At 46.1% G+C, this 14589-nt stretch overlaps 1 protein-coding gene across 2 annotated transcripts in view; it reads right to left on the bottom strand.

The window, feature by feature from the left end:
• Positions 1–14589, bottom strand: part of LOC102897731 (RH-like protein) — a 31956-nt gene that overhangs the window by 14662 nt on the left and 2705 nt on the right. For both annotated transcript variants that reach the window (XM_006924413.2, XM_015598816.1), the window contains exons 2-6: positions 8416–8593; positions 4674–4824; positions 3372–3519; positions 2367–2533; positions 1183–1320 (exon numbers count right to left, since the gene is read on the bottom strand). In XM_006924413.2, coding sequence (XP_006924475.1) covers positions 1183–1320; positions 2367–2533; positions 3372–3519; positions 4674–4824; positions 8416–8593 — 782 coding nt within the window. The remainder of the gene's footprint in view (positions 1–1182; positions 1321–2366; positions 2534–3371; positions 3520–4673; positions 4825–8415; positions 8594–14589) is intronic.

Below are 14589 nucleotides of genomic sequence, written 5' to 3'. Positions count from 1 at the left end.
TGATGAAGGAAGGAAGGAAGGAATAAATGAATGAATGAATGATCTTTGAATTGTTCCCCCAGTAATAGAGTCAAGAAAACTGATGCATAGAAAAAGCGATGGACTCTGAGCCTGATAACTTATTATGTATTTTTAGCTGTGTACTTCCTCCTTTCATCACAAGGCCTCAAAGCCAGAGGAGATAAAAGATATCTGTTCTCATTTCAAAGATGAAAAGCAGACTGCCCCATCTTTGGTCAAGTCAAATTGTTGGTTAGTTCTTCCTTATTTGGGGTTGAAATTGCCTCCCTGAATCTCCACTGTTCAACTGAATTCAGCTTCCTGTGCCACCCAAAAGTATATAACTTTCTCTTTCACCAAGCCTTCAAACTCATAAAGATTTGTTGTTTTAAATTTTTTTTCAGAACTGTGTTATGACAAATTGGCTATCATGCAGGATTCTGGTATTATCTGTACCTGTTGAATACTGAAGGAAGAAAGATCCATCCACTTAGAAGAACTAAATAATCAAAAGTAGACATGACCTGGATTGTCAACCCAACATCTTTCTTATGGGTGCTGCCCTTCCTAGCCCCATTCACATGGTTCATGGGCAGCAGCCATGAGTGTACAATGTGCGCCACCCCAACTTCATCCAAAGGTGGGCGCATTATCCAAGTTAGACCAATGATCCCCTTCTCCAGAGAACTTGGAATTGGGGCCAAGAGAGTCTACCCAATGGCTGTCTTGAAGAGAGAGACTACATTCCACCACGTGGAGTAGGAGTAGAAAAAGAAGAAGAAGAAAGTCTACAGAGTGAGACTAAAGCAGATATTCAGGAAACATGAAGAAAGAAGAGCAAGAACTTCTTGGACTCCCCATAACACTCCCATCCCTGGTGCCAGCCATTCCTGGGTTCCCAGCAGCAGCCCTGTCCTTGGGTTCTATGACATCCCAGTAGCCTTATAACGAATTCCCCCTTATGCCAGAGCAAGCTTGAATCGGTCCTGTTACTTGCTCCCCTGATTCTAACAAATGTACCACTCAACCTGGGTGGATCCCTCATCTAAGCTTTGAAGCCAATCTAAGAAGGTACCAAGGCCTGCCTAGTGCAGCTCATGGCACTACACAAGGGCTTACCGTGGTTCCAGGGTCATGCTTGTCTAAGCCAAAGCAGAGGGTGTTAGTTGCTCAGTTCCTTACCGGCAGGCATTTGGCTCCCCCGATGGAGATCAGCCCGGCCATAAGGCCTAGCACCATGGCAAGCCAAGGAGAAGGGATCAGGTGACATGAGGCGCCCACAGCCACACCTCCTGCCAGTACCGCATTGTGGATATGAGTCTGCAAAGAAATAGCTTGTGGGTAAATAGCACAGGGAGGATAGCACCTTGTCCAAAGCTACTCAGCAAGCTGGTAGCAAGGCAACACTGTCAAGTCTTCCCTGCTTCACTGATCCTGAAACCATCCCCTCCCCGCTGTAGAGACTACCTAGCCTTTATCAGTGGGCTTATCTTACCCTACTTTTCGGGTTCAGGGAGCAGTCACCCTGATTGGGAGGCATTTAGGGAATCAGCTCGAAAATAGTTAGTCAGCATCCAACCACCCTCACTTTCATTATTGATGTGTCCTTGGGCACTTAACCACTCAGTACTTCAACTTTTCTACCAGAAGAACTGGGTTTTGATTATACCCGCTTAATATAAGTTATTGTAAGAATTAAATGAGTTACCATATATAAAACCCTTAGCCCAGTACCTGGCATAGAAATGAGTAAATGCCCAGTAAACATATGCCATTATTATTGTTTTTATTATTTTTATTATTATTATCATTGGTTACTTGGTGCCTATGCCACCTTGCACAACTGGTCCTAATAAGCTGGCCCTTGTTCCTGGGTCATGTCCCTGCTCTGTCTCTCATTCCTCTAGAACTGGGCCTTGCTCTTACACTGCTTACCCCTGCCCCCTCGATTTTAACCAGGTCTAGGAGCTCTGGGCTCTTGGACCAGCTTCCGGGCTTCCTCGACCTGATGGGCTGCCTCCCTAGATGTCCCCACCTTGTCTGATCCTAGAATCCTTGTCACCATAGAGTTCACCTGCGGGGACACCTACCTCCCCTTAGGACTGCTAACCTGTCATCCATGGCCACATTCTCTCCACTCCAGGACCCACTGTCTGTCTAGATGTTTTTCCACCCCCTCTGGCTGGCTAACTCCATGCCCTGATCATCATGGGAACTTGTTTTGTCCTGACATTCCATGAAACTGCAGACAAGGCTCTATCGCCTGGCATGCTCTTTCCCAACCCATGGGGCTGGCACCGGAGGAAGAGGGCGTGAATAAGCCTAGAAGATCCAGGTGCTGCCAGAGGGACAGCCCCCCTCCTCACCATGTTGATCTTCCCTTGGGGGTGAGCCAAGGCCGAAGCAGAGATGGCTGTCACTGCGCTGACTGCGAGAGCGTAGTAGGTGTTGAACACGGCATTCTTTCTTTCGTTTGGTGAGTTCAGCAGAGCGGAGTTGAAACTCGGCCAGAACATCCACAAGAAGAGGGTGCCTGGGGGGCCAAGAGGGTCATTGGCCAGAGCCAGCACTCCTGCTCCAAAGCCTGAGACTCTGCGGACTTCAGACAGGAGGAGAATCCTAGAGCTGGCAAGTCTCGGTTTTGTCACTTTCTTGCCTCTGGGCAAGTCATGTGTTCTTTCTGAAATCTCAAGTTGGTATGGCCCAGCTGACATACTTCCCCGGCAGAGAAACTAAGGCCCTGAGAGTTGAAATCACCAAACCCCCGGGGCTCCTAACCCTAGCCTGTGATAGCCAAATGCTTATTTATTAAATAAATAAATAAATAAATAAATAAATAAATAAATAAATAAATAAATAAATAAATAAAATTAACATGCTTCTTTCATTCAGCCCCATGGCCCAATATTCAGTCACCTGCTGTCCAGCTCACTACCTGATTTCTTCCAAGCCTCTCCCAGCAGTCTGAGTTCATCATTTTCACCGATGCTTACCCCTGTTCCCCTTTGGCTGAGATCCAGATGCTTTTCAAAACACACCATTATTACTCTTCTCTTCCCAGCCCTCTTTCTTCCTCCTCTCCAGGGCCTACTTTCTGCACCTGTCCAATTCTCTCCTTTAAGTTGAGGATAAAAGGTTTCGCTAAATTTATTTAAATTCAAATGTAATGTTCTCTGCTCTCCTTCGGATCTGAATGAAGAGAGGTTCCCTAGACAGGAACACTTTGTTCAAAGATGTGAATTCACCAACCACCATTTGAGGAAATGAGTCACTATGGAGGGGCATCAGACACCCAGAGCGGGTTGGTAGAGGAGAGAGATTTTCTGCAGAGCTTCTTGTTCACCTCAGGTATGAGACCACCTTGCCCTTACCCAACATGGCAAACAAACTGGGGCTCACTGCCATCTGATCTTTCTTCTCGGCTCTCTCGGCCAGAGGCTTTGAGAGGCACCAGGCCACGGTCAGCCCAAAATAAGTCGCAAATACGTGGATGTGCATCATGCTTATGTGGTCTTCCATCTGTAATGAAACCCAAGGGGAGCAGTAAGTGTCGGTACCCTCTGCCCAAGGGCAAACTCCCATGTTCCTTGGAGAAAGTTCTGAGCTTTGTGTAGGGGGCATGACTTGAAGTCATGAGACCAGTGCTCTGAGCTTACCCAGCCCAGCAAGTCCCCTTTCAGAGGAGCCCACGAGTAGCTGAGTGTTTATTCCAGGGAGGTTGCCAGTTGGTCTTATCAGTAGTTCTTAAATGCCTTTGGCCGAGATCCACTTAGGTGGCGCCAAAAGCCACAAGGCCACATATGATCACTGCTTCCTACTTTTTGTCACAACTTCATGAAGAGATGAGTGATAAAAACTGCAACATGAAACAGCCAAACTTCTTATAATACCGAACTGAAGTCTTTAGTTAATTCTAGATATATGCTAATTTTGCTTTACGAATATTAAATTCAGTAATCCTTAATAACTCATTTAGTGGGCTACTCCTAAATCCTGTCAACTGTGACTTTAAAAAACATCCAGAATTGGCAGAATTTTTACCACCACACTTCACTGTCAGTTTAAGCCACCATCTCCGCTACCCAAAATTATTACAATAACCTTCTTAAAAAGTGATCAAGGTTAACATCCTCAGTAATGAGACAAATGCCACTGCCTTGCTGTGTGATCTCGGGCAATCACTTTCCCTCTCTGGGCATCAGCCTTCTCATCTGCGATCAGCTCTTATCTTTCTTAATTGTACTTTACCACAGGGCCACAGCTATTGCAGAGTTGCTGGGAGAACCAACTGGCTTGGCCTCATCCTCACAGTTGGCCTCAGCCTTAGAATATTGACAGTCTCCCCCCAGTGAGATCACATGTACTGTTAGTGACACATGTTGACTGATTTTAAAGTAGATGCGATGCTGGCCATGCGGCTTGCTGGACCCCAGCCAGTGGGGCTCTGGGAATTCATCTTTTTATATGTTTCATAATTATCTTGTGATTTCGACAATATCATAGTTTGGAAGTTAAAGGAATTCATTTGCTATGTTTAAACATTTAGTATAGATCACACTTGGTAACCCCATTTGGGCCGGTCTTCATTTCTTAAAACCCCAGAAGCCTCACCGAATGGAGGTGACACCCTCCCCTTCCACCTTCTCACCCCTCCTCACAACACCGTAACTCACGAGGAAGAATTTTCTGAAGAGCATCCTCATGGTTCCAAAGACTGTCACCTCCATCAGCGTCATGAACGCCAGTTGCCCCAGGTTGGTTTTCCCCAGGACAGCACCCGCTGAGATCAGCACAGACATAGTGCTCATGGTGGCCTGCTGAATCCTGGGGAGAGAGAGCGAGACAGGGATGACTAAGAAGGAGGCCTCTTGTTTATTCATTCATTCATTCGTTCATTCACTCGCTGATTAACTCAACACTTGTTGAGGACCTACTCTCTGCCTGGCACTGTTCAAGAAACGGAGGACATGGTAGGAGAACAAGAAGACAAGATTTCCTCCTACATGGGAACTGATGCTGCCCGTCCTGGGGTCTCCTTTGTCCCCTTCCTCCATCAGGGTTGCATCTACACTCTGAGAGATTGATCTGCACATGCTCGTCCATACTGAGGATGCTCTGAGGTTCTCATAGGAATGTCACGGTGAGTTACAGAGGCTGAGTGTTCCCTCAGGACGCCTTCTGGGATTCTGCCCACGGCTTCTTCTCTTCTGCTGTCATCACTCACAGACGCTCGATAGAGGGCACTCTTCACCTGCCAGCCTGCCCTCCACCCTCATCTCTTCTCCCTCTCCATGGTAGCGGAGAGAGGCTGGGTTTGGAAGTAGGACAAGCCTGGCTTCCAGTCTCAGCTTTTCCACTTAAGCAGCTATTTAATCTCTCTCAGGCTATTTCTCCATCTGTAGAATAAGAACGATAATACAATTATCTCATGGTAGTGCTGTGGGGATTAAAAGGAATATTTGTGCATGTGTGTCTAGCACCGTGATGGCACAAAGACCTACCTCGGAAGTAGGTACCGGCATTATTAGCACTATTATCGATTCTTTCCTTCCTTTGACAAATGAGCGAGCTCAATGTGGGGATTCAGGAGGAGAAAACAATTTTGTTTTCGAGGCATTTATGATTAAGCTGGGAGGTCAGAGCTGACATCGAGAACCCTGATATCACTATCTGCGATATAACGAAGCTAGCGGGGTTCACTGGAGGGAGAGAAGAGTGTGGACTAGACTCAACAAGGAGGGCTTCCTGGGAGTGGTGGCACTGAGTAGAACAATCCATGGTGGTTAAACCAACCCACCCTCCACTAGGCACCTTGCTCTGAGACCCCCGGGAGATGATGATGATGATGCTACAAGCACCACCACCACCATAATAATAATAATAATTTATTGAGCATCATATATGACAGGCTTGCAACTACATCACCTCATGTAAATTTTAATCCTCCGAGTAACCCCCTGTAAATGATGCTAGGGTACCATTCATTCATTACCTCCATTTTACAGAAGAGGACACAGAGGCTAGAAGAGGAGACTTTTTTGGCAATGGCCACATAGCTAGTTAATGACAAATGTGAGGTTGGCCTGGATCCAAAACCTGTGCTCTGAAGTCTGGACACAGCCTCCCCGGTGTTTGCTGCTGATGTAGTGTCCTGCTTATGGCTCAAGGACTTCAGAGAAGTCAGAGGGCAAAGGGCAGGGGAAGGGATCAGGAATTGTTTGGCATATGAGGTTACTCAATGTTCCACTGTAGCTGGCTGTGTTATCTTTCTAGTGAGTGATCATTTAACAGGCAAAGGCATAATTGAAGAGGACGTGTGCCAGTGGCAGGATTTCAGTCCTCGGGCACCAGCTGAGACAGTGAAGGACAGTGGTTAGGAGCACAGTTTCTGTTGAGGCTGCCGAAGTTGGAATCCCAGCTCAGCCACTTTCTGGCTGTGTGTCATCGGGGAAGTTAATTTCAGTACTCTATGCCTCAGTGTTCTACTAGGTTGAGGCAAGGCCTGCGGAGCGATCATGAGGGCAAAGTGAGTTGATATATGTCAAGCACAATAAAGAGGGTTGGTTATTGGTATTATCTTCTAGGGGGTATCTCCTGGACCTTCCAAAACACAGCATTAAAAAATAATTATAACTTTTGGCGTTCTTTTTATTCTCATTTTCGTTCCAATGACCATACCAAGTCCTGACTATATGAGGAAAACAAAAGACAAAGCTAAATAAGACAGGTCCCTGCCCTGAAGGAACTGATCATGGGTGACTCAAGGCAGAACCAATTTAGTGCCAAGTCAGGCTTCACGGAGTGGGTGAGGCTGAGGGACATGGAGAGTGAGTCTGGGAGGCAGGCCCGGGTACCACCCGCCAGCCCAGCCCAGCTGGGAGGGTCAGGAAGGAGCCCATTGTTCAAATCTGTGATGCTGCTCCCAGCAGGGGTCACAGCTGGGAGGATCTAAGTGGTCAGAGGCAGGGGCGGGGCAGGGGAGTTCACTCGGGCTGCAAATGACTTCTTCTGGTCTGCCTGGATTGAGTCAAGAACAAACAGGTCCCTGTCAGCTAGACATCAGAAGAAGGGAGCAATCCAGAGATGCCTGGAGCCTGAGGCACAGGAAGCTGAAGGCTTGTGTGACCTTATGCCAAGGCAGCAGAAACGCCAGACCGGGGGCACCACCCAGCGTTCCCTTTGTCACTTCTCATGTGGTTACTAGGAAGTTATAGAATCCCCAGGGAAATTAGCTCTAAAACTTTTTAGAGGAAAAAAGTAGAGACACTTTTTTCAGAGCCAGTAGGCAGCCCACTAGACTGTTTCATGTCATGACTACTTGGAGTTTTCAGAGCCAGTAGGCAGCCCACTAGACTGTTTCTGTTTCATGTCATGACTACTTGGAATGTGCTAGAAGGGTTATAGACAGTAAAAGCTAAAGCCATTTAGACCACTTACCTATGTGACCTTAGGCAAGTGCCTCTGAGCCTGTCTCTTGCCTGTACACCAAGTTAGACGCCTACTGGAAGGGTTACACAAAATAATGCTTGCGAAGTGCCTGACACAGTGCCTGGTTCACGGATAGAAGTTCAATAGCAGTGCCCAGAGGCTTAGTAAGGTCTTAGAGGAGAGAATGGAGTAGCCTTGAGGGGTGACAGTTTCCCTAAGATTTACCATCATCTGGGCAGGACAGAGATTCAAAGTTGGATAAAACAAAAAAAACAAAAAAATTTTAAGGACAAATTTTTTTGCATAGTTCTTCCTGTCAAGTGCTAATGTTTTGTTTTGTTTTTTTAAGTGTACAGCTCGATAGATATATATGCACCCTTGTATAACCATCACTCAGGATAACACCGAGAACATTTACTGCATCCCATGAGGTTCTTTCGTGCCCCTTCCTAATCAATAACCCCTGCCTTCCACAGGTAACCATTATTCTGACTTCTAGCAAAGTGGGTTAATTTTGCTAGTTCTTAGAATTTCATATAAATGCACCTAAACGGATCAAATTAATTTAAAGAAAGCACAGGCATGGCTATTTCTTGTCCACTAGCATTCGAGGAGTAAGAATACTTCTTTCTTTTCAAGAGACCGTCTCTCTGAGTGTGACGTTTCTATTTCTTTTGGTCTAATCTTTATTAATTTTTCTTTAAACCCATATTGATTGGATAACTTTACAAAATCATACTTAATAAGAAAGAAAGGAATTGGGGAGCGCTGTAGATCTGGGCCTAGGGTTGTCAGATAAAATATAGGATGCCAAGTAAAATTTGAATTTTACATAAACAATGAATAATTTGTTAGTATCAGTCTGTCCTCAATGTTGCATGGCTTTGGTGCTAGAAAGAGAAGGAGACATTTGGCTCTTCTAGAACCCATCCTCTTGGGCCCCATATCCTCAAGGACCCAAATGCGATCCAGCAGCCATCCAGTTACCTGGACAGTGAGATGACCACCTTCCGAAAAAAGGACTGGTTGAGGAAGCCATCCAGCAGGACTGCCCACTGCACCCCGAGGGCCAGCATGAAGAGATTGAAGGCCATGCTGCTCCAGCCGTGTCTCCACAAAGACGAGGTGAGGAAGCCCAAGCCAAGGGCCGCCATGACAGTAATATCTTGGAAGACGGCTAAGAGAGATGTCAAGGAAGAGGAGAAGGCGGAGGAGACAACGGGGGGAAGATGCATGAAATCAGAGTTTTACAGGATGGCAGCTGGAAGGAACACTAAAGATCATTTGAGAGTGCTTGGTCAAGTTACTTTAGCTCTTTTGAGCCTCAGTTTTCTCATCTGCATAATGGGGATGGTACATACATAGCATGCAGGGTTGAGGTAAGGATTAGATGAGCTAATGCTGTTTAAACATGAAGGCAGGGCCTGGCCCAGGGAGACTGCTCAGGACGTGTAGCAATTATTGTTATTACTAAACATAATAATATGAGCAAGTGTAGAACATCAGGACCAGTGCTTGGCACATAGCTGACACTCAGTAAAGGTAATTACTGCTGCTCTTGAGGATCAGGTTCAACTTCCTAATCGTGCACATGAGAAAAACAGGCCACAGAAGCCAGTGGCTTGGCCCAGGTCATGCGGAAGCAGGCCCAGAGGTTCTGCTGGCTAGAAGCAAATTATCTTGGTAAAAAACAACTCTTCCTCTTTGCCACCTTCTAAGAGGAACTTGGTGGGCCAGCAGAAAGCACCAGGGCCATCTAGATGGCCCACACCTTTCCAGCCTGAGACCCGGTGCAGGGACTGCTATGGCAGGTGAGTGGAAGAGACTTACCTAATGTTAGGGAGAGGTCCAGCAAACGAAAAAGGGTGGACCCTTTCAGTTAATTTCAGGCTTGACATATAGTTAGCAGCTTGGGATCCAGAACTAGACAGCTTGGGTTCAAATCAGGGCTCTGGCACTTTCCAGCTGTGTGGTCTTAATCTAGTTATTTAATGTCTCTGAGCTTTAATACCAGCCTGCATTTATTAAGTGTTTACCCTGTTGCTACACTGTTTTAATCATTTTAAATAGACTATCTCGTTTAGTTCCAACAACCACCCTTCAAGGTGGGTGCTGTTATCACCATTTTATAGATGTGAAAACTGAGGTGCAGAGGGGTTGAAAAACTTGCCCCAGCTGGTAGAGCCAAAATTTAAACCTAGATGATCTGTGAAGCCCGTGCCTTTAACTACAGCACTATCAGCCCTGTTTGTGTTTTCATCTGTTAAATGGGAAAAATAAACATACCCCCTCTGTCAGGTTGCCAGAATCTGGTGGGATAGTACACAGAATCACTCAGAATAGTAAAGACAATTTAATCAACAAACACCAACTGTTTTTACACATGTATAAATGCCTAGAGAAAGATCGTGAAGGAATTTTTTTTCCCCCTACAGACATTATCTCTGAAAATTTTTGGTGTTTTACTTTTGAAAAAATTTTGGTGTTTATATTTTCTACAACCAGTCGTAGACAGTAAACTCTTTTTTTTTTTTTTTTTAAGGAAACAGCACAGGCTTCAAGTTTAGACAGTTCTGTTTGATTCCAGCTCTGACATTCCCTATTAAGTTAAAACCATCTTAAATGGCCAACATTTGACCATTTTTGACCAATAAAAACGGTAATTCACAGCCCTATGCCCTTGTAGGTTGCTTACTTTCCTCATCAGCTAAATAAGTGAAATTATTCCCCTTCAGAGGGTGCTGGGAGATCTGAAGAAAGTAACATTTTGTTCAAGCGCTGGGCACAGTGCCTGGCACATGGCTCAGTAAATGGTGGCTATTTACCACCACCATCATCATCACCACTACAGAAAGAAGAACTCACCTGGTCTCCACTGGTCTCCAGCCCTGGCTCTGATAACAATGAGGAAACTCTCGTTTCTAGAACTCTCCAACATCTCAGAAAGCCCCTTCAATTATTTACATTTAAATTCCTTTTCCTTGAAACATAGGGTTTGGGTAGGTGCTGATGTTCCCAGAGCAATCAGACAACATTGAGATGTCGGAGCCCCCCTAAGGACCTGCATGGGATCTGAGGATTTGGGGAGGGGGTGAGAACTGGGCATTCGGGGGGCTTCAACTTCCTGCCCCTTCCTCTCTGACATGAGGGAGGGGTGTGCAGGGGTGTGTCTCAGTCTCCTGCTTGCATTCTCTTAGGAATGAGGGGGAGCTGGGTACAGTTTGGATAGGGCTTTGTCTTGGGATTGCTCAGATTTCTTCAGGAGCCAAGCAGGAAACTATATGTGTGAAGAGTACAATGTATATTTGGGAGGGGTGACAATCTTTTATTAAATATTGCTGTTAAAAAAAAAATACATCTGCCATTTTGCGGCAACATTATATGCATAGAGTTCAGACTTACCAAAGATTCCATGAGTAGGGAGACCCTTTCATTTTCCTCCCATTTTACAGAAAGGGACCAGAGAGAGCCTGTGACTTTCTCAAAGCCACATGGCATGCCAGCAGCAGAGCCAAGCTCTGAACTTCTGGTAGCGCGCCCTTCCACCAGGATAGACTGTCTCTTGTTCTTGTTTGTCCTCACCTCACTAAGGGACTTGAGGCAAGTCGCTTGCCATCTTTGGGCCTTAGTTTCCCTATTAGTAGCACATGGGAGTCGAGCATGATATTCTCTAAGGACCTCACTGCTCCGGCATATTCCAAGGAGGGGACCCTTGGGTGGGAAAAGGAAGGTCACCAGGATTAGGGCAGAGGTGGGGCCGCAAAGCTTAGAATGTCAGAAGATCTTGGGTGGGTGACTTTATCAGGCACAGCTGCACTGCCGCCCCTGCTGCTGGGTGCAGGAGCTCAGGGCCCCGTGCTGTTCCTGGGGGAGAAGCTGTGCTTCAGCCAAAGGGATGGAATTAGGGTGGCAGTTTCTGGGAGCTTTTGACAGAGCCCATTCACCCACATTGGTCTAAATAACATTTGACTTTAGGTGTCCCCTTCTCTCACACCCGGCATCCTTCTACTTCCTCTCCTAGCTTCCCAGGGCACTAGGCCCACACTCGCTCCTCCCATGTCCCACTTCAGGGCTGGATCCCAGCTTAGGGCATACCCCATTGGTGTCAGCCTCCCCCTCTCAGAGCCTGTGCTGAACCCCACCCACACCAGCCACTGGTCTGATAAGCTAATGACTCTAAGGTGTTCAGGGGTGATAGGAGTGGATGCACTACGGGGTCGCTAATGACTGGGCCCCAGAGGAGAGTTTTACAGTCTAAGGCAAGCCTTCAGGAGATATTTACAAAAGCCCCATGACTTGGAGAAAGAAAGTCCAACCTGGGAGTCCAGTAGCATATGATAAGGCAGTACCTACCGTCATTGTAACAGCAGGTGCACACACGTGGCGCCCTCCACATGCCAGGCTCTATTCTAAGCACCTTGGGAGTCCAGTAGCATATGATAAGGCAGTACCTACCATCATTGTAACAGCAGGCACACACATGGCGCCCTCCGCATGCCAGGCTCTATTCTAAGCACCTCGTAGCCTTACCCTGCAACAATCTCATGCACTAGATACTGTTTATTATCTCCATGTTACAAATGGGGGAAGGGAGGGACAGAGAGGTGTCGTACTAGCCCAAGTCACACAGCTAGCAAATAGTGGTGGGAGATCTGAATCTTGACTGCCTGGGTTTAACCACTATACCGTCCTGACTCTCCACACAGCATATGCAGTATAATGGTGAAGAGTGTGAGCCTCTGAATGGGGTTGTCAGAGTTCACAGCCTGACTCTACCTCTATGTCTCAGCTTCTTAATCTGTAAAATGGGTCTGAAATAATGGCACTTGTTCAGAGCATTGAGCACTCAGCCTAGCACTGAATGCATAGTAAGTATGACACCTACCACTTGTTAGCTGTGTGTCTTTGGGCAAGACTGTTTCCCCGCTTTTGGGCCTGGCCGCCCCTGTGATTTTAGCTCTGTGTTCCTCTTCACCCTTGCCCCTCTACCTGGCTTGCAGACACTTCAGCATTATCAGCTCTGAAGCCAGGCCCAGCTTCTGCCCTCAGGCTCTGGGCTTTACCTCTGCACTGTGCTCCCGCTGCTGACTGAGAAGAGCTCCGTAGCCCCAGACTGGGACCATCCATGGAGCCCTACGATGCCTTCCCCTCCCCACAGCTTCTACCCCACTCCCCACAGCAGCTTGGGAAGAGAAAAAGAGGTTTATTTCCCAAAGGGGCAGCCAAGGCTAAGGTGTGGAAAGTATCAGAATTTGGGGGTATTTACATATCTCTTGGTCTTTCAGTATCTCTCCTCCTTGCTTCTGAGGAATACAGCGGGGAACTGGGTGGTAGTCACAGCGCAGGGCCCAGGCTGGTCCCTCAGTTTGGCAGCCTTAGAAGAGGCTCTGCAATATTGTTACCGTAATACCCCCAATGAATCATACCTTCCAGTATAGACCTCTCCCACCTGGGCCGATTTACTTTGGCTAATAGGACATTAGTAAACACGATACAAGCAGAGGCTTGAAAAGCACTTGCACATTGGGGCTTGCCCTTTGTTACTATGGTAACTCTTCTGCTGTCATGTGAAGAAGTCTGGGGCTAATCTGCTGGCACCACGTGGGCTAGCTGCCAGATATATGAATGAGGCCATCTGAGGCCATCTGCCCCAGTCAAACCTCCAGGCTGGAAATGTATGAATGATCCCAGGTGAAACCAACAGAAGAACCACATTGCTGAGCCCAGACCAAAGTGCTGAACCACAGAATCATGATCATAAGCAAATTAGATAGTAGCTATTTTAAGCCACTAAGTTTAGGTTGGTTTGTTATACAGCAATAGATAACTGATACACTCTGCTTTCCCAAAGCAGCTCACAGGCACCTCAACCCCAAGCCCAGAATGAGCATATCACTGTTCATTTACCCCACAGTCTGTCTCTCCCTGTGCCTCTCCTCTCAGGAACTGGCACTTTCATACACCAAATCACTCATCTGAAGCCATTCTTGACTCCTCCCTCATTTTCACCAGTGCAGATGATTTTATCTTTTAAGCATCTCTTGAATCTGACTCTGTTTCTCCTTTATTCTCCCCCGCACCCCGCCCATTTGACCTCATCACAGGTCATCCAGACCAGTGGTCATCAGAGTAGGGAACACACACCTCAGAAGATGCTCCAGATATTCCATAGGTGGCTGCTGGAAGATATTAGCATTTCTATCTAGTTTTACTATTTTTATTAAAAAATAAGAAATTAAAGCTTATTAACAATAAACGCTAATACTCTTATCTGTCTTAATATGTCTTAATTATTTCAGTCCTTCCAACAGCTTAATGAAATAAGAACTACCATCATGCCACAGAGGTTGAAACGGAGGCAGAGAGAGATTGAGTCATTTGCCCAAGGTCTCACAGCTAAGAAGAAGCAGAGGCAAGATTTGAATAAGCCTAACTCCAGTGGTTCTCAAACATTCGTGTGCTTTAGAGTCACTTGAAGGACTTGGTAAAACATAAATCCTGGGCCTCCATCCCTATAGTTTTTGATCAGTAGGTATGGATTGGGTCCCAGGGGATGCTGGAGATGCTGAAGCAACTGGTCTGAGGACCACACTTTGAAAACCACTGATCTAGGCTGTTCTACCTCTAAAGGCTCTTTGTGAAGTTCGCAACTCTGCAAGTATTTAATATTCAGATTAACCCAGAAGCCTCCTCTCACTTGTTCAAGATGTCAGACAGCTTAGAAGCTGTCCCAGTTTTGGGAGATGGCCTGAGGAAATAAATATTGGGCCACTGGGAAGGGGTTGATATGTTTCTCCATATTCATCATGTTGCAACTAATGGCAGGGTTTTGTTTTTTGTTTTTATTTAACTGTTATGGAAATATTTAAGCATAAGCAAAAACAAAGAGTAGTAGCATGATAAACCTCATGTACCCATTCCCAGCTCTGATGATTGTCACACAAGGCCGATCTTGTTTTCATTATCCTTCTCCACTTGTTTTATTTTTCTTTTTTCCTTTTTTCTTTCTTTTTTTCTTTCTTTCTTTCTTTCTTTCTTTCTTTCTTTCTTTCTTTCTTTCTTTCTTTCTTTCTTCTTTCTCCCTCCTTCTCTCTCTCTCTTTCCTTTCTTTCTTTCTTTTCTGGTGACATTGGTTAATGAAATCCAGTAAGTTTCAGGTGT

The sequence above is a fragment of the Pteropus alecto genome, unplaced genomic scaffold (genome assembly GCF_000325575.1).
Source record: "Pteropus alecto unplaced genomic scaffold, ASM32557v1 scaffold39, whole genome shotgun sequence".
NCBI lineage: Eukaryota > Metazoa > Chordata > Mammalia > Chiroptera > Pteropodidae > Pteropus > Pteropus alecto.
This window is presented reverse-complemented; position numbering and strand designations above follow the sequence as displayed.